The sequence below is a fragment of the Anopheles stephensi genome, chromosome X (genome assembly GCF_013141755.1).
Source record: "Anopheles stephensi strain Indian chromosome X, UCI_ANSTEP_V1.0, whole genome shotgun sequence".
Lineage (NCBI taxonomy): Eukaryota > Metazoa > Arthropoda > Insecta > Diptera > Culicidae > Anopheles > Anopheles stephensi.
Window position 1 is genome coordinate 15,528,250 of NC_050201.1, and position 19,295 is coordinate 15,547,544.

Below are 19,295 nucleotides of genomic sequence, written 5' to 3' on the forward strand. Positions count from 1 at the left end.
TTAGATCATCTTCTATGATCTTGTGGGGTGTACGCAGCTACTCCATCCTCCTTATTGGACGCAGTGCGGGACATCGGCAGAACGCCCAACGTTCCAATTGGAGATCTGCTGGGGGCGGGGATGATATCTACCTGAGGACTATTTTGGAGTTCTACCGAGCAAATGGTATAGTAGTTTAGTACCTACCCTCCTTCCTTCCACTCCTACTGTTTGTCTATTATATGTGTTGTATCTCGCTTGTATGTATGATGGTGAAAGACTGGACTAATGAACGAATGCATCAATGAGTGCGATGATAGAAGGGCTTGGTATGGCATAGGCGAAATATCTTGGAAAACGAGCATGCTATACCGTTGCAAGGACGTTTTGCAACGGCTAACAACCGCAGACACAATAGAGTGATGCAGGATCGCAACACCGGATCTACAGCACTATGGAAGACCACGAAGAGTTTTCCCCCAAGTACTGACGGGATGAGATGTCCACACACGATATCGACCCCCGCAAACCACACTACCACGAATTTGGATGACGGAATAACCATTAACGCATCAGCCTAACACACCCGGGATAAGGTGCCCTTTCACGGGTTGGAGAAGGAAATGTCTCAATCCCGATGTGAACTGAATTATTTTTTGTAATCTAGTTTTAAGCTTTATGAGTCCTTCATGAATAAAAAAAGAGAAATTCTTCCCTTATGAAATCGTCAAACTTATCCCGAACATACTGTACGTTCAATGCTTCTCAGTGTACACAGAGAACCGACATAAAGAGTGCCAAACTGTCACTCAAACCCTCGACCGCATTATAAGCATTAAAGCAGGAGAGCTCATTTTAAGCGCTTTTCTACTCACTTCGCTAAGCTGTTTAGTGTAAAGTTTATGAAGCAGAGTATTTTGTATGCTAAACCCCTTTAGCAATGCCATAGCAAAGCAGCTTAAAAACTTACCAACACTACACACGGGTATGGGTGAATGATTCATTCATTATGAGCAGCCACCATTTATTTTTCTGTTCATTTCACCACACAATTATTTTGATTAAAAAAAGGTGGCTCTTTTTTTCAAAAAAGATAACTAAATCTAAAAAACAATTTCTGGAAGAATAACGTGGCATGATGGCGTGACGAATTATCAGAATGATCGCACCTGACCGGAGTGCCGCGAAAGCTTTTGCGTACGAATTATTCACTGGCCCGCACGGACTAAACGTTGTGCGATCATTCATCATGTTTGCCGTGGTGTATAATTGGGTGCGGCGGAATTTGTCGGTGCAACAAAGAAGCTTTTGACGACTAAAGTAAAATAATGTCGGCGCGAGGCACGGCTGGAAATGTATTCTGCGAACATGAACGCGGACAGGTGGCAGAACAGTATTGATCACGTTGAGTTAGGAGCAGGAGGAGAGGGGAAGGAGGTGGAGGATGCTTGAAGGGAAGTGGCAGTGGAGTTCATTTGCCGGCCTGCTTCCCGTCCGCTAGACCACCGCCAACCACCACACGGGAGGTGATAAATAAAGTGAGCAAAACAGTGTGGTGTGAGTGAGTTTTTGCACACCGTTCAAAGTTCGGTGTCGTATAATTTATGCAGCATAATTTATATGTGCCCCCTGGTTTCGGCAAAACTCAATCACCCTGTACTCCCTGTGCTCCAGCCAGATCCAACAGGTGCTGCCTGTAAACACTCGCGCACACAGGGACACGTGCTTATGTATACAGGAATTGTTTTCCGAATGTTCGGTTTGCATAAATTCCTTCAATTTTCGAGTGCGATGTGAAGAGATTTAACGATTGCCGATCAGTAGGAATGATGGTCCCGGGGGTTGGGCGAAGATGGAATGTGAAGCAGATGCTTCAAAAACAGGAAGTTTTGGCAGGGGGTGAGGAGGGTAGGAGGAGGTAAGAGCGGGAGCATTCATGTTTTGTGCCAGTCGCTCGTTTAATGTTTGCATCAATTTACGTCAAACTTTCACTTCACCGAGGCATCAGTGTCGCTGAAGTAAAGCAGCTGGATGTAGAAGGAAAGAGAAGGAGAAAGAGAGCTGAGAGCGTGAGAGAGAAAGAGAGCTGAGAGTGCGAGAGAGGACCGAAAATTATGCCACGTGTTCTGGAGTGAAAATTTTGCCATTTCCCAATTGCTTATTACAGCAGGATCGCTTTAGGCGCGATTTGCCGCGAAAAATTTGCGCTGCAAGCTCCCAATTTCTGTACGCTAAAAAGGTAGTGAAATATACATGGAAATAGCTTACAATTGTAAAAACAAAACACAAAAAATCACTCGTGAGTGAGAACTCATTCAGCGTAGATTAAGGTGAGTGATTGGGTTAGGTGACGGAGTCAAACAGGGGGAACCATACATACAGCTAGCATAAAATTGACATTCTTGATAATCAGGATATTGTGCTCTTATACCTCTAGGAAGCTAAAAGTGGGACCCCAAGAAGTCAATCAACATTCAACTCTGTTCACTCGTCGACAAAGCGTCTGTTCACTCTTCAACAAAGCTTCCTCTCTTCCCTTTGTCGATTTTCATTCCACCAAATTGGCCAAAAAGAAAATGGTGTGATTTAAATAATTTTACCGCTTATAGTAGACTGGCAACAAGGTACGTGGCTTCCGAATATTTATGCCACCGCCAACTGGGTCCCTTTTAACGGATCCGCCATAATCCGGCAGCCTAAAATCGTAATTGGATTTACTTCTGTCCGCTGAGTAATCCTTTGGCTTGTTGGTTTTTCAGGGTTTTTTTTTTTCACGCGAAAAAGTTGATTTCTATTGACGTTTGGAAGCGAGCGTTTGTGTAAAATATTTGCGTACCTCTCGCGTACACGCTCTCAAATTAATTATTTTACATTTTTAAGTAACAAAAAAACAAAACTTTCCACGACCAATTTTCCTATCTCGATACATTGTATTGCAGCGAGGTGTGAAATGTAATCCTAATGAGTTCGAAGTATTTACTGAAACGATGCAGTGGGCTAACGCACATGCACCAATGCTGCAGTGGTTTACTGAGAATAAATAATTATTTTAATTTGTACTGCACGCTACCGCCTCTCGTTACAACAAAGCGTTACAAAGCGTTACTATTGAACTGCCAAAAACGGTTCATTTCGCATGGCCTTTTTTTTGGTTGATGACGATTTGTGTATGCGTGTTAGCGGATCGTTATAGCACGATGACGCTGACGTGGGTACTCATAAGACCATTCGAGAGCAAATCCTAAAATAAATTAATGATAATCCATGAAAAACCGCGCAACTTCTCAAATTCGAGTAGAGTTAAACTCCAATTTCCATGCTCATGGCTTATTTTGCAATCCTGCTAGCTGATAATAAGCTATTGAACGTTTGATCCAGTGCAATCGGGCGAGGTTTATTGACTCTATGATTTTATGCAAATCTGCAATGGTATTGTTATCGGTTGACAAAATTTGAGAACAGGCAGAGTGGCAGTCACCCTTGGGAAATAATTAGTTCCTCCACCCAAGTATTAGATTCAGCAGATATTATGGGTACTCGGTAGAATTCATCTTTTACGCATTAAGTCTACAAAGAAACTTGAATCGCTCAAGAGATCTCACTGTCTAAGTAATTTCTGCGTCCGTAAGGCCACTTCTTCCATAAGTCCTCGTTGAAAGAAAAAAAAAAATAACTCGTGTACTTAGAAAGAAAGATCGTCTTTAAGAGATCACTTAAGCAGTTGCTACGTCTATAAAGTCACGCAAAAGTCGTTTAAAGTAACCGTCAAAAGGGATTCCATGGGACTTCGTGCACGAAGAGACGGTATATTCAAAACGATCCGTATAGGATATTGTTGGTAAAATTCAGGCAATATGCCTAAAGCTTGATATAGAGCTGTTAGGACTTTCAAGCATACTAACAATTTTCTTCTTCTTCTTTGGTGGCACTACAACCTCAAAAGGTCTTGGCCTGCCATTTCTGGCTTTCTGTGACTGGTTTGATCCGCAGCAAAGTAGTCAGTCCGGCGTACGGGGAGGCGGTTGGGATGGGATTTGAACCCCGGTCTTGCCGTATGAAGACCGGCGCCGCTGTCGCTTCGGCCACCGAACCGCCCCTAACCGCATACTAACAATAGTGCTATTAAAAATGAATTAAACAAAAGAATGCGTGTGGAGGAGGCCTTAAAGGGTCCTCATCGTTCATGGGACCTGGTCTATTTAGAATATTTTTTCGTTCAAGAGACCTCATTGTCTAAGGAGTTTGTACGTCCTGGATGTCAAGTCAATCGAAAGTCTTCGTCGTCGAAAGAAGGTCATGCCCTCTGTGATTGTCTTCACCGTTCAAAGAGACCTCCTCACTCATGGGACGAGCCATCTATGTGACCTCATCAGGACGATAGAGCACTTCGTCTGCTTAGAAACTTTTTTTTTCAAATCTACTTTTTTCGTTCAAGAAACCTTATCATCTGGATTTTTTACGTCCATAAAGCCAAGTTTGTCAATAGTCCTTGTTGCCTAAAAAATCTTCACCATCCGTGAGGACCCCATCATCCATGAGACTTCTTTTACGAGTAGAATCAAGAATATGTGAATAAAACAAAAGCGTGGATGGATTCCTTACGAAGCACCTGTCGTCTATAGGACATCTTGGCTATTTAGAATTTTTCGACTGAGAAGATTCCACGTCCAGAGTGTCATGTCTGTCCAAATCCTTCGTCGTCGAAAGAATGACTTGTCGTCCGTGGGTCCTCGTCGTTCAAAGGAACCTCTGTATCCATTAGAGTTCTCCGAAGGAATCTTCACCTTTCTTGGCCGTGCTCACTGTCCAATAAGGTGACTGCTTCAACCATGGGACGTTTTATACAAAGAGATCTTATCATGCAAACAAACCATAGGAACCTGAGATCTCGAAGTCTAAGAGATCTTGTAGTTTTTCCAAGTCCTCCACAACAAGTGGAGTGGAGTTCTAACGGACAAGTTTCCTATTTGTCTATAGAAAATCCCGTTTAAACGTTTAAAGTTTTCTGAAAGCCGTTCAAGTCTACGAGCCATTCCCTGGAATTGTGATCTCTTACTCTACCCAGTTTTCTTTCTTGCCACGCTTAGTGAGAAGGTAGATCCGAATATTTTTTTTCCATCAGTTCCACGACGCTCTTCTCCAACACCTAGCAACCAGCCTAATTCGATACGCACGTACGTCCTGTTTGACGCACGTTTACGTGCAAGAGCAAGACATCGAAGACACACAGCAGCTCAACATTGACCTTGACGTATTTCCATCTATCTAAATTACACATGAAAGAGTTACGGTACGTGCCGGCGCAGCGTACCAATCGTACCGAACCGGGTTGTGCCAGAATAGCATAAATCGCCTTAATTCGTTACAAAAAAAGGGAAGGAGAAAGGGTTTCCATGGCCCCAAAATTAGCAAAAAACAAAAAAAAGAGCACGCAACTGTTGCTCGTGCGTGATGAGCATGGCGAGAAACGTAACAAGGTGTTCGAAACAAAAGTTAAACAAATCCCACCCCACCTACTCCCCTTGCCCCGACCGTCCTAGCTCCATTGACCCCGATTTTTTCTTCTTTCGCTCTTTCAATCGGATACGATTGATCATTTGCGAATCGTAGAGTGGGGTGGGAGTAACAAGAAAACAAAAAAAAAGAATCTTCCCGTCGCGAACAGCAAAACCCCGACGGGAAGGGAACCACTTCAGCTACTTCGTGTATAAATAAAGAATTCAAATCTCCAAGAATATTTGCCGACGCCGAGCGTCCTGACTCCCTGTACGACGATTCGGCAGGACTCGGCAATCAATTTCGTTCAAACCGAACCTCTACACTGGTAAGAATAGGGTAGAGGGGATGGGAGGGGGCGGTTGAAACGGGAGGGGGTGTTTCATTTTTTTCCAAGATGGACGCGAAAGAATGGTGAAGTAAGCGCGCCGACCCGGGGAACGATATTTGATAGCCAAATTTAAACGTAATCGTTTGCACACACACAAACTGCCGCGAAATCATGGTGAAAGCGAAAAATGGAAATCTTTTTTTGATTTCCCCACTGTGTCATATTTTTTCTTACAACAAAACCCTTCTATATATACACACACACACTCATAGACACAGAGATACACAAGCACACCAAGGGAGTAAGCGCTTTGATTTGATTTGTTCTTCCGTTTGTTGGGGTTTGTTCAGCTTCATTCATCTGAATCTGTTTTCCATTAGTCGGGGTTGGGTTCTGTGTGTTTTGTGGTGGAGGGGGGTTTTCGTTTCCGCTACCCGGTTAAAGAGGAAGCAACAATTTTCGAGCCGAGACAAGCTTGGGCGACATTTTTCTAAAAGGGAGCTTGTCAAAACACTGGAGCATCCTGACGAAAATTCGCGGCACGGGACGATTTTGATCTACGCTAATGGACTCTGGGAAAGTTCAACACCGGCTGGAGGAAAACAAAACAAAAAGCCGTTAATAAACGGACACAAATAATTGAATATTGGCAGCGGGATTGAAGTAACGCCAGGCTACAAGTTCTTCAAGCAAAATAGAACAGGACATCACCAAGAATCTCTCTTCTATTCTCTTTCTTTAATGGTCTAATTTCAAGCATGTTAAAGGTGATGCTTCGACAGTCGATTCTCTAGACAGCACCGACACACACACATGATATCGAATCATTCGAAAATTCCAATTAAATTCCCTCCAAGAAGTTACATCGAATCATCTCAAAACAATAGGGAGAGTAAAAACAAAAATCGACCGCTCGACGCAGTATTACTGCATTCTCGCGGGGCAATTTCTAGGACAATATGGAAACATAACCATATTCATCATTTCGAATCAACACAAACTCAAACCAATGTAGCGCCATTTTGCTGGTCCAAAGTCGTGACAATGCAAGCGCACGCGTTTGCTATGCTTTTCATCATGCAAATGGATTCCGGCAAGTGCAAATGTCCATGTACTGGCAGCAGAACGGGGCGCGAACAACAACGCAAACAAACACACACACACACACACACACACAAAAACACGCGCTCACAAATCAACTGATTGCTTTTCCATTGATATGTTTCTATTATTTATAGCTGTTACAAGGCGACCGTTACATCAAAGTAGCCAGGACAGGTTATGGAGCAGGAGCGCAACGAAAACCCCTAAAGGAAAAATTCCATCCTCAGTTTGGAATTGGTCGACTGTTGACTGGGGACGTACGCTGGAGGTCATATCAATCAATAGTATTGCTATATTATTAGAATTGTGATTTGTTCACTGGCATACACCCAGGCCAGTCGTTACTCCAACAATTAAAAGGACATTTGGACGTGAGCAAATAGATTAAGTGTGTGCCTAGCTCAGGTAGGTTGCATCATTGCCTTCCTGCTGTGCGAGTTTCTGAGTCGTGAGTGGTTCCTGTAGTCAAATCTTTGTAAAGTCAGGAAGATAAAAAAAAAAGTTCAATTATCATGCATTGAATCGTAAAATGAGCACCGACAAGAAGGATTTTGAGATATGCTGTTGGAATTTGAATATGCTTTTCATATCAATTTGAGTTAGGTATTGGTATGAATTTATGGTTAGACGTTTCAGGGTTAAGGTTAAGGTTTTGAATTTTATAGCAAAGTAAGGCACCTTCCATGAATTAGAATGAATTATAGAATGAACTCAGACGAATGAATTATGTAAACGGACGATGAATATACAGTAACTAACTGAACGCCAAGCGAGCAACACAAGTTTGAGTAAGCCATCGCAAATATCACAAGTCCCGGTCACAAGTCCCGATCACAATCACGGTCAGTTAAAATCCTACATATGCTTAAAAGTACTAACTGTCGTTTGGACATACTGTAGGCTGAATAATCTTCTTCACTTAAAAACGCTTAGAACTTGTACAGGTCTAAGTCCACTATGACTTCAAAATTTCAATATTGCGAAGTTGGTCTAGTGCCCGCTAGGCGACGCAACAGCATATGATATGACTAGGAGTAGGATGGATAGGAGCATATGGTAGAGTTGGATAACTAGATCGGGATTGTATAAATAAAAGTATAGCAGTTAGTTTAATTCTAAAAGAAGTCAAATAAGGTCGGAAACCCCTTCAAGTCCCTGAGCTCAGTCACACCGTTGGAGATGTTGAGCCTGTCTAATGCGTATGAGAGGAGTCCCGTTCATGTGAAAGATTTTTCGAGCTGTGCAATGAATCGTCTTTAATGTCTCAAGAGGTATTGGCTTGCCATTGCTTGCTTAACTTAGTTTTTATCCTTGCCTTAGTTTGTTATTCCTATCAATCGAGAACTGGGGATGGGAATCTATATCCTGAAGATCGGCGCCGCTACTGCCTCATCCGCCAGAGAACTGCATTTTCACCTCAATATTGAAGAGCAATTAAATTCACCCAAACAGCAATAGACTAAAGAGTCCTGGTTGTTGAAGTAGTTTAATATGTAGTAGTGAATTACATGTAGCAGAGGCTTGCCTCGGCTAAGATCAATGTGGCCCTTTTAAGTCGTGCTGGAACTAGAAGTTGAAGATATGCGCGTTAGTTGATATCCACTAGTAAAACAGCTTGAAGAAACTGCTCAGAACTGAGACTCGGCAAACATTGTGTAGTTGCAATGCTCAGGTACACCTCAGAGATATGGACTCTACCAGAAACATAACGTACTGTTCTCACGGTAACAGTACTCAGAAACGCCTCAGACACATGGACTCTGTCCAAAACTGACTGAACTGAAGACGCTCTGAAGGATGTTTTGCCCTCAAGAAATAAGGTGATTCCTTCCGTGATGTCTTCCAGAAGGATGATTTGAGAAATTGGCACCGACCGAACTGATAATGTCTTTAATGGACTTTTTCATGAAGAGTGAGAGCAGAAGGAGTGACAGATCGAGTCATGCTGTTGATATGTTCACCGCAAAAGCCGAGTTATTAACGACCCGCCAAAAGTTACCAAAAGCATCCATTTTTACGTTGTATAAGATGAAAAATGTGTTGCAATAAATTCAAGCTGCAGCTCCAACAGGACTATAATAGCAAGGAACAAAAACTTTCTTCTGGAAGTAGCTGCCGGTACCACTTCATCACTCAATCAATTCAGCTACATCAAACTGTGCGCTCGATGTTGATCATTCGACAATGTGCTCTGGCGCAGTTGTCTCGCAGTACACGCCTACAGTACTCTATCGCTCCGGAACCTTACAACAGCAGTGTCAAAGTAAACACCAGGCACACCATCGATGGACCCAGGGCTGTGACAGGAAGTGCCATCGAAATGTCAAAAAAAGGGCAAACGATGGCGGCGGTTTTTGGGTTCAACGGTAGAGTTGAAGAAGAAGCAGAAGTTAATTAATTGGATACCGGTAATGCAAAAGCTGAAGTATTTTCCTGGTGCTCTTACAGTTCGCCGTACGGTTAGACCAGCTAGTCGGCACCGTCAAGGAAGCGTCGGTGTACTTCGAAAGGCTGTTTAATGTCCTCACTAGCTCGGTAACACTTCTTGGCTTTTTCAGTGTTCTTGCTTTCCTGGGAAACTCCCTCTCGCTCACACCCCCTCCTATATTATCACCGTCTGCTGATGTTTCTCATAATTCAACCTATTCCACATCGTCCCCATTATCCTCATTATCAAGGACCGCGGCGGGTTCACTTTAGTAGGGTGGGCGTGAAACATTGCTGGATCCCATGTCGTCGTTTTACCGAAGCCATACCGTGTGCTCGTTTCATCCGGTTGTACAAAGAAACAGTGTGGTGAATAAATAACCAAAAAAGTACCGCCTAGTCGAAGAGAAGCGCCCTTCTTTTTCCCACGAGAACAAACGAAGAACAGGCTCGCTGTTTTTCTTGATGAGACGGCAATGTTGGAGGCATGTGCATGTGTGGTTCGTTCGAGTTGTCTGGATACTCCACGAGAGGCCGTCCTCATCCATCCAGCGCTTATTAAGCATCAACCGATACTATAGCAAACGGCGAAAGTCAACCCTGGGAACAATTTTTGACTGTTGGCAAGATTAAGCCGAAGTCCAAGGTTCGCAGGTTCAAAAGAAATTGAGCAAAATTGTTTGCCGTTCCTCACAGATTGTCCTAATCCAGCATTTCTTGTATCTCAGATCTCTCTCTCTCTCTCTCTCTCTCTCTCTCTCTCTCTCTTTTAGAAGGCTTCAATCTTACCACCAGGCTTCGCTTGATGACTTGCGGTGAACCTCCGTGAAGTTAACGGAGTGAACAGCCTCAGCGACAGGCAGATCGTACTCGTATTATCCGTTTTCCCCAGCGCGAATGTCATTGGGTAATGTATATTAACTTCTTCGTTACCAGCTAATTCACTTGCGTACACTTTCTCCTTCTCCCAGGGTAGAAGAAAATTTGATGTGGCCTCAGCAATTCCTCGCATCTTCTTTTCTTTGCTTTGCAACGCTCGCTTTATGGGAGAAACCTGCCTTAATCTGGCCTTAAACAGCAGAAGCCTTAACGGGAAAGATGATACATAAATACACACGAGACACACACACACGGGCACAAAGTTCACCTGACTTTTGAACCCTCAGTAAGAGTGGCTTCATCGTTAGGGCATTAGCAAGTTTTCATAACGTCGCGTTTCGCTTCCCGCTTGATCGGAATGGGATATTTTTTCTGTTGGAAGACGTTAACTTTTGATCAGATAATACACTTACAACAGTCTCGCACATCTTCAGCGATCCCCGTTCGGTACGGGTTCCGAACGGTGCACAAGGTGAGCTAACCGTAACGAGCAGGGCATGCCCATTAATTACGTGACGCCGAAGGACACCGAGACCATACACGCTGGGTTGGAGGACACCGCTGAAGCTGTGGAGAAAGGGTAGCCTTATCGTTCACCGATGCTCGTGATTCTCATCACTTGGTAGCATCCCTTTTTATCGGGTCTCGAGTCTAATTAATCTCTTGGCTAATTTTCGCACACAAACACACCCACGGGTGTACTTTTGGCGGTTAAGGCTAGGGATAAAGGACCTTCAGCTTCCACCATTTTTTTTGTGTGTTTCGTTGTGAAGTCTCCACAAGCCTTGTAGTCTCATTTATCCCGCGATGTCGAGTGGATTTGGACTAGCCGGGCGATTCAACATGACGGAACCTAATGGCCGCAGTTTCCCGTTGCGGAAGCCGTGTGCAAGCATTAAAAGGATTAGGTGTAGGTTTCAACCTTTGACTGTCTATTTTTGTTGTTGTTCCTCAGTCTATTCTGAGCCGTATTTTGTATTTTTAGCAACTCAGCTTTTACGATGCTTGACTGCCGCTCCCGAGTGGCGTAGGCAATACCTGGCAGGATTATTGGATTTAACCGAGTAATGAGAGCGGAGATGCGCAGGATGCACAGGAATAGTTTCGATTTTGAGCATTAGTAAAGCTGAGCAACGCGTGATGGGTTAAAACGCGATGGGGCATTAGCCGACGGCAAAGTGGTAGCACATATTCTGCCCATCAGTGGGCGATTCACTGGAGTACCATTATTATCCCGGAAATCCGTCGTAAATGGCTTAAAAGTTGGTGCTGGTGGTTTTAATGCTCCTCCAAATAAACCATCAACACACACACACACACACATCAGGGTTCGGGTGATGTGTCAGAAATAATAGGAATGTTCTCGTCTCGTTGAGGATGCAACAGTAGGATAGGTAGTTTTGAGGATCAAATTATCCCTATAAAGAGGATTTAGTGTTTTGGGAGATAAACCAAATCCTCACGTACGCTAACACAGTTACTACAAAAATATTGGACATCCAACACAGCTCCCCTGATGTACTGAGCACCTGTCATAATTAGGAGTTCTCACATCGTCACCGAGAATCATCTACAATCGCAATGTTGCTGTTTGTTCAATATCTGGTCCTCAAACTTTCGGGAGCCTTTTTTCCGACGAATAATTGAGCGCACTGAGGTAACAAATTGCTGTACCGTAATGACGATTAAACATTCAAGAAATTGGGCGATACTTTTTTTCCCTCGTTATTTAAAGCTTTGCGCACGAAGACACACACAATATAAAAAAAGGCTCAGGTGGTAGGCAGGAGCCTTTCCGGAAGATTTGCTCCCGTGGCAAGTCGCTAAACAACTAGGCAATCCCGTAATTGAAAGCCAAGACACCAAGATGATGGATGGTTTTTTGGGACAATGAAATAAAGACTCCAAGCTCTCTCTCTCTCTCTCTCTCTCTCTCTCTCTCTCTCTCTCTCGGTGAAGGATCGAGCAGCACAAGTCAATTGAATTGTGTGCGATTTGTCCTCGCGTCCTATGCGAGCAATTCCGTACGAGCTGGTCCATCTGACATCATGATGCGAGCATTTGTGTGAGGTTCGGGATGAGTAAAGTGAATGATTCATAATGAATATTTTACATCCTGTCCGTCCTGGCCTGACACGACGGAGTTCCAACAGTTCCACAAGGCGTTCGCGAACTTTAGTGGAAGAAGCGGAATGCTTAATGCTAGCAGATTCTGACCGGTCATGTTTAATGGAAACGTCCGTAAAGTTGGTCTGTGGCTGTGGGGCTGTCACCCAACGCTGGTGTCTTCGCTTCAAACTTACCTGAGAATCATTAGCGGACAGACGCACAGTACCTGGGACGAGGCCATCGCTCCCAGGTGCCGTTGGGTGCGCTTTTCCCGGTTGACGTCCGCCTCCGCGTCGTACAGATCGTAGGTCCGGGAGTTGCCGCTCAAATTGGCTGACGCTGCGATGGCTGGCGAGTTGCCCGTTGCCGTGCCCGACGTTCCGCTCTGTTCCGGTGTGCCTTCGCGTGCCGCCGATCCACCACCAGCCGTTCCGGACGTGCCTTTTCCACGGCCCGCTTTAGACAGACGGCTGCGAAAGAAAAGGGAAGGGAATCGAGAAAAGTGTCATCCGTGTAAGTGCGTGCAAAAATCTGTGCTAAAAGCAAAATCGATTCAACCATGGTTGGAGAGCTGAAGTTACTGTGTGTTCTTGGGGACGTACAGCAAAATGCGGCTAACTACAAAAAAAAACGACCGGAGACATGAAACAATTTCTGCCACTAATCGTGAGCTAATGGTAACTTGAAGAACTTGAGCGTCAGAGAGCGCTGGAAGAGATACTGGGATGAAGCGAGACGCCTAGAGGACATCCTGCCTACTCATGGTCATGGATTGTCGGCACGGGTGTCATCGAATCATCATTCCATCCATTATGTTCTGGTCTCGTATGTACATTTGTCATCATTTGTGTGACAAGCACTTCTGGCGCGTGAGGCGTTCGGGGTAAGGAGAGGCTGTTTGGAGCGTTCCTGATAATTTCCAACACCGGTACCGGTCGGTTGGAACTTGCCTTCCCGGAACGGTGAGGACACATACACACACACACACACACAAATTTTCTTCCACGACCCATTCTTCAATCTCTCGATACTCGTCCGTTGTTCGCCGAGTTTCTTCTTTCGGCTGGCACAAACAAGAAAAACTAGCGCCGAAGCTCAGTTCGGTTTGTCCGCGACGTGTGTATCATCATTATTTACGAGCACTTGCAAACACTCGCCCGCCTTTTGTCCATCGTCTTTTGACACGGACAATAGGCTCCGGGGGGGGCTTAAAGCCTGTAAGCATTTTAATACTTTCTGCTTGTTTTTTTCTGTTTGCTGTTGATACCCACAATATCTCGTAGCGGGCGAGTTATCGAGACACACCAACTCTTGCCTCTGAGCGCGTGGTGTATTACTTCGTGGTAGGTTTTATTATCAGTAGGTGCTTCACAGTACAATCGTTCCATGGTGCTTGCAATGTGTTTCGATATACGACGATCCTACCGAGTAATAAAAGGGTTTCATACTTTTGAAGTGAAATCGATTCAATACCTTCATCAGTGAAGATGTCTTTGCTGAACATCTTGCTTTACTATAGTTTAAATTTGATGAACTCTTACGCGAAATTTTCAGAGCACCCTGACATGTTGGACAAAGCTTATAAGATCTAAGGGCGGTCCGATAGCCGAGGCGATGGCGACGCCCGTTTTCACTCCGCAGGACTGGGAATCAAATCCCATTTGTACCTTCTTACCCGTGCACAGGACTGACTGTCCAGCTACTGGTAAAACCCAGAGACTGAGAACCAGCAAGGACAAGCCAAGACCTTTCGAGGTTGTACAGCCGTAAGAATCAGAAGAGGTGGTCTTCTTGCAGTGTTTCAGAGCTAAATTCTGATTGTGTGATTGAAACATTTTTTGATATTTTTTATTTATTTATTTATATTTTAATTATGACGACAAGTGCCGTATTGCCGATTTTTTACACACAACGGTAATTTTATCAAGTATTTTATAATACGGTTCTACCAAAATTTAATTGCTTCGGTACATGCATCACGAGAATCTCTATGCATAAAATTTGATGGACTGATTGAACTGAACATGAAGCAGCCATCAGAGCATCCTGAGATATTGGAAATAATTTACAAGTGTCCTCTAGGAGTTTAAAAGTACAGTGTACAGTTAAAAGTATTGAGGTCTCTTGAAGTTGACCGCTCGAGAGAATTGATTATTTTTTGATACTGAAGAATTGTCCCAAAGTTCACTTAAACTATTAACATTAAAATCGATGCTTCGGACATGTCCAGTAGAGCATTCTGCTCGAAGAAACAGTGAACTTCAACTTATGCTTTGAGCATGTCCAATAGAGCAATCCGTATGATCCCAAAGATATCTGATTATGTTGATGTATAGTAAATTTATGTTGGGGTGGTCCGGTGGCCAAGGCAATAACGGCGCCGGTCTTCACACGGCTGGACCGGGGCACAAATTCCATCAAGACCGCCTCCCCGTACGCAGCGCTAGCTACTTTGTTACGAGTAAATTCAAGTCACAGAAATTGGCAGGCCGAGACCGTTTGAGGTTGTAGAGCCATGGCAGAAGAAAATAATAAACTTCTACTTTAGGCTAAGACTTGTCCAGTAAAACACTCATATGACCTCAAAAATATCTACTTGTGTCGAGATATAATGCATTTCAGCTTAAGCTTAGGACATGTCCAATAGAGGATTCCTGAAATAGTGAACTTCAACTTAACCTTTGGACATGCCCTGTGCAGCAATCCACATGTTCTCAAAAATATTTGATTGTGTTGATATATAGTGGACTTTAACTTTTTTTTTAATGTTCGTTAGAATACTCATACGAGCCTAAGATATCCACTAAAGTTGATGCATAGTAAACTTCAACCTTAAGCTTTGGGCATGTCCAGCAGAGGAATCTTCATGTTCCCAACGATATCTGATTATACTGATATATAGTAAACTTCAACCTTAGTCAGGACTTGTCCAGTACAACACTCATTTGACCTCCAAAATATCTACTTGTGTCGAGATATAGAAAACTTCAATTTCAGCTTTGGACATGTCTGTTAGAGTTGATCACATGATCCCTAATAACATAATAATGTTGATGCTGAATAAATTTCAACTTACTCATTGGACATATCCAATAGGGCACTCATATGAACCCAGTATAGCTATTTGTATCTAGATATAGTGCACTTCAACTTTACCGGACCTGTGATCCTATATTGGGCAAAATTTCCATTCCACCTAACATAGACGACATCAAAATTCTCGAACTCCAACACAGCGCGAGTTAGAACAACGTCGCACGATCGTTTGTATTAAAGTAATCAAATATTAAATTCAACTTTCCACTCTCCGACCTAGTGCTACTTCATCCGAACAGCCGCAAACACACAGTCTGGCAGGTTTTGAGGTTAGGGAAGACAACGTTTTTAGAAAACTTTTCGTCTGTCTGGTGGCTTTACTATCTCACTCTCTCTCTCTCTCTCTCTCGCTTTCTCTCTCTCACTCTCTCTCTCCTTCGCTCTATTCCAAACTCCGAGTGTTCGAGTGAATAAGTGCACCGGGGGTAAATTATGTGTGATTATTTATTTAAAGCGCTGGATGAGCAAGTCGCCCGCACTAGCCGGGAATGGAATTTCGCGGCCAAGTATGGTTATTTATTTTAATCCAATAGAAGTGTTTGTCACACTTTTGTTTTCGTTGTGCATTCTACCAGGAGTGCACCAAGCACAATATCCCGGCGAGGGCTGCGAAACGCTGAAGTTGAAGTTATAGTTATAGTTTGCCAAGCGCGTCCTCGATGTTGGATGTAGGATCTTAAATTCTTCAATTTCAAAAAATCCGTTAGTTTAAATGCGTCAGAACCAGTAACAGTATGGGGGGGGGGGGGGGGGGGGGGGGGGGAATCACGCGCGTCGAATGCTAAAATATCTCATTTCCTCGCCTGGCACATTCAGATGCTTACATCGAACGCACGGTGGCTTCAATTAATGGGTTTTAAAATATTCATATACTCCGAACTGCTGACTCTTTTCATTAGCACAGCTCACCAGGTTTTCTATGGAAAAAATATGTACAAAATTAAATGAACTCTGATACCGGGAATACTCCCAATACACTGCTGTGTTTTTGAGCGTCTGCAACTCCTGTCAAGTTTTTCCTACAACCTGTTGCATTTCCGGGTGGTGCATTGTAATGTGAACCCTTGCCGATGGGTTGAAGTTTCATGCTTCAATTAAAAATTGCCTCCAGCGGCTTAATCAGCCGTCGCTATGGTAACGTCGCTTTGTGCAGCGTAACTACTACTGCTGCTGTTGTTTTTGTGTTGTGCAGCTCAGTGCGCTATTTATATTTTAAAGCATCAATAATCCAATATTTGTAAACCGTTGCAAATCAATATCTGCGGACGAGTGGACGATTCGCGGGAATCACCGCAGTGGATCGAATTTTGTAATTTTTCGATGTATTTTTTTTTCTTCCTCCACCCCCCTCTACAGAGCACGGATCTTTCCAGCTTAATGGCTGATGTCCCGTAGTCACAGTTTGCAACTCAATTAAGATCAGAAAATGGTGTGGCTGATAGTACCGCAGATCGTTTCGTTTAACGAACGCCGCCTCTCACAGTCACTTAGTGTCGGTGTACTAGTGCGTTGTCACACTAGCGCCCTCTTTGGTGCCAAAACCAAAGAGAATGGAGAAATGTTTGCGTAGCGGACCTTAAAAGCCATCAATATTTTCGGTGAGTTTTTTTACAATCCCGTTTGAAACTTTGCTATTCTTGTAGATCTGCGACTGTGTTATTAAACGATAGTGTCAACCGTTCGGAACTCTTACACCCAAACGCGCTCTGAAGGTGTTGCTGTGTGATTGACGTACTGGCAAGGGAAGAACGGGTCCCCCTTGTCCTTGAAGCCTGATCGTCACAGATTCGACCGCGAATTGCCAGCCAGCGTTCACACCGAGCGGTGCTGATAGCTCAATAAATCGGGTTGCTTCTTGGGGTGACACAACCCAGATGGCTCCTCCAATCTTCAATCTTCCTTTATCGAATCCGATTATCCGAGCCGGAGCTGTGATGCTTCCCGTTCTCCAAAGTCGGTGCTGTTTGCTTCCAGCTACTGCTTGCTTGAGTTTGGTGGCGAAATCTGTTCTTCCGAAAAAAACGCAAGTAATCGTCCGAGCGCCCCGAGTTTTCGCAATAGCAGGTGCAACTACTTGGAGGAGAGGGGGAGGGGGGGGAATAAAAGAGAGACTCCCCATACTCTGAACCTCAGAAATGGCAGAGAGAGAGAGAGAGAGAGAGAGAGAGAGCGAAATTCACCTAGAGCAATCGCGCTATCTTAACCGACGCGGGATCACAGGATGTGTCCCATATATTTATTGCACTCCACAGTTTTTGCTGGATTCCGCGGGCAAGCTGGAATGCAATTTCGTTCATTTCATTCACGCCCCAAACATCCCCCAAGGGTACAGTTTTTTGGCGAGGGGGTTGGTTTTGGAGCCATCCAGTATTCCAATCCCCCGCCCAAACATCATCAGATATTGTGTCGCTGAAACTACCAGGAGTTGGGTCGTTTCATGAACATGTGGCCCTGCCGTTATGGCGTGTTTTTACGGCAGCTGGAAACGGGACAGGGTTGTTTATGTGGCATCCGGGTAGAGTTTTTTTTTTGTTGTTGCTGCTTTTGATTGCCAGTAGTAAGCGGTTCCTTCAGATATTGCCAGAACACAACCAGCATAAGAGATAGCTACAGTAAGCAAATAGAAACACAATAAAGCGCATATATTCTTGCCGTACGCTACAGCATGGCAGCGAGGTACACCAGATGCAGTGGAGACACATACACACCACACCGAGACTCGGCATTGTTTCCTGGGGTTTTGTACGTCGAGGTATATAGAAATAATTACGCAACGCAAAACTTTTAATAGCGCATCATTAACTCGGAACTATCAGCACAAATACATGGTGCCCGTTTCCGTTCTACTTTTTTGTTGCTGTTGGTTTGATCCACACATGACAGAACCAGACGTTACGAATATCGACCGCCAGATGGCAGGATGGGGGAAAAAAACAAGAAGACTTCAACTGCCATAACATATGCAACAGTCCTTTGGATGTCCGTAATCCTGGACTGTTGGTTGGGGTTCGGAGTCTCATCAGTATGAGGCTCTGCCCAAATTCTGCTCCACAAAAAAAAAATACGGAGGACCCAAAAGTCCTCATTTTCTCGTCCAGCAGCATCCAGACACACCTTTCGGCCATGACAATTGTTACCGTCAAATGTTTATTTGAGTTTTGTTAAAGTTGCTACCCGCCAGTTGCACAGAGCTGGATTGACCGTTGGAAAACCCTTAACGGGCGTCGATAGGGTTGAACCCTCCAGAACCTCAGCACACCAACTTATTGTTCCTAGGTTTTTTTTTCCTCTTCACCTCACTTAGTTGCAAAATCGGGAAAGGCATTCAAAGGATTCTATTCCAAGGCACAAGTTTCGGGAGATGATTAATGTTTGTACAAGAGCAGTATCTAAATTCCGTCCGATTTGAGGATTCGAGGTTACCTTGCTACCAATTGCCCGAGAGTGGTTTTGGTCGGTAAATTGTCAGGGTGTTAGTGGGTTTGACACCTTTTTGCTGGCTTCATTGATTTTTGCTTTGCTCGCAACTTCAAAAACCTCCTATGGGAGAGTTGGAAAGCGTGCCTGGGGATGTGCTTAAGTTTGACTTTTAATTTCCAATTTTTGTCACATAATTATTCTAGAAATTACTAAAACTTGGCTGCATTGCAAGTTTAAAGTGACTGCTGATGTAGCGTTATCGGTCTCCAACTTGAAAAACGTAGTCTCGCTGATGCATCATCCACCTTTGGGTTTGATTTCAGTTAACAGCCAGCAAAGTAGAGATTCCAACCAAAACAACATCAAAGCTCGAAAACCGAAACCGACCGGACGGTTTTGGTGTAATCAAAAGTTTTCGACACCCGAGAATAGCCGAGAGTGGATCTTGCATTTC

The 19,295-nt window shown here is 44.0% G+C and overlaps 1 protein-coding gene across 9 annotated transcripts in view; it reads right to left on the reverse strand.

The window, feature by feature from the left end:
* LOC118510758 overlaps window positions 1–19,295 on the reverse strand; it is an 88,890-nt gene that overhangs the window by 16,106 nt on the left and 53,489 nt on the right. For all 9 annotated transcript variants that reach the window (XM_036053063.1, XM_036053052.1, XM_036053042.1 and 6 more), the window contains one exon: window positions 12,520–12,795. In XM_036053063.1, the coding sequence (XP_035908956.1) occupies window positions 12,520–12,795 (276 nt within the window). The remainder of the gene's footprint in view (window positions 1–12,519; window positions 12,796–19,295) is intronic.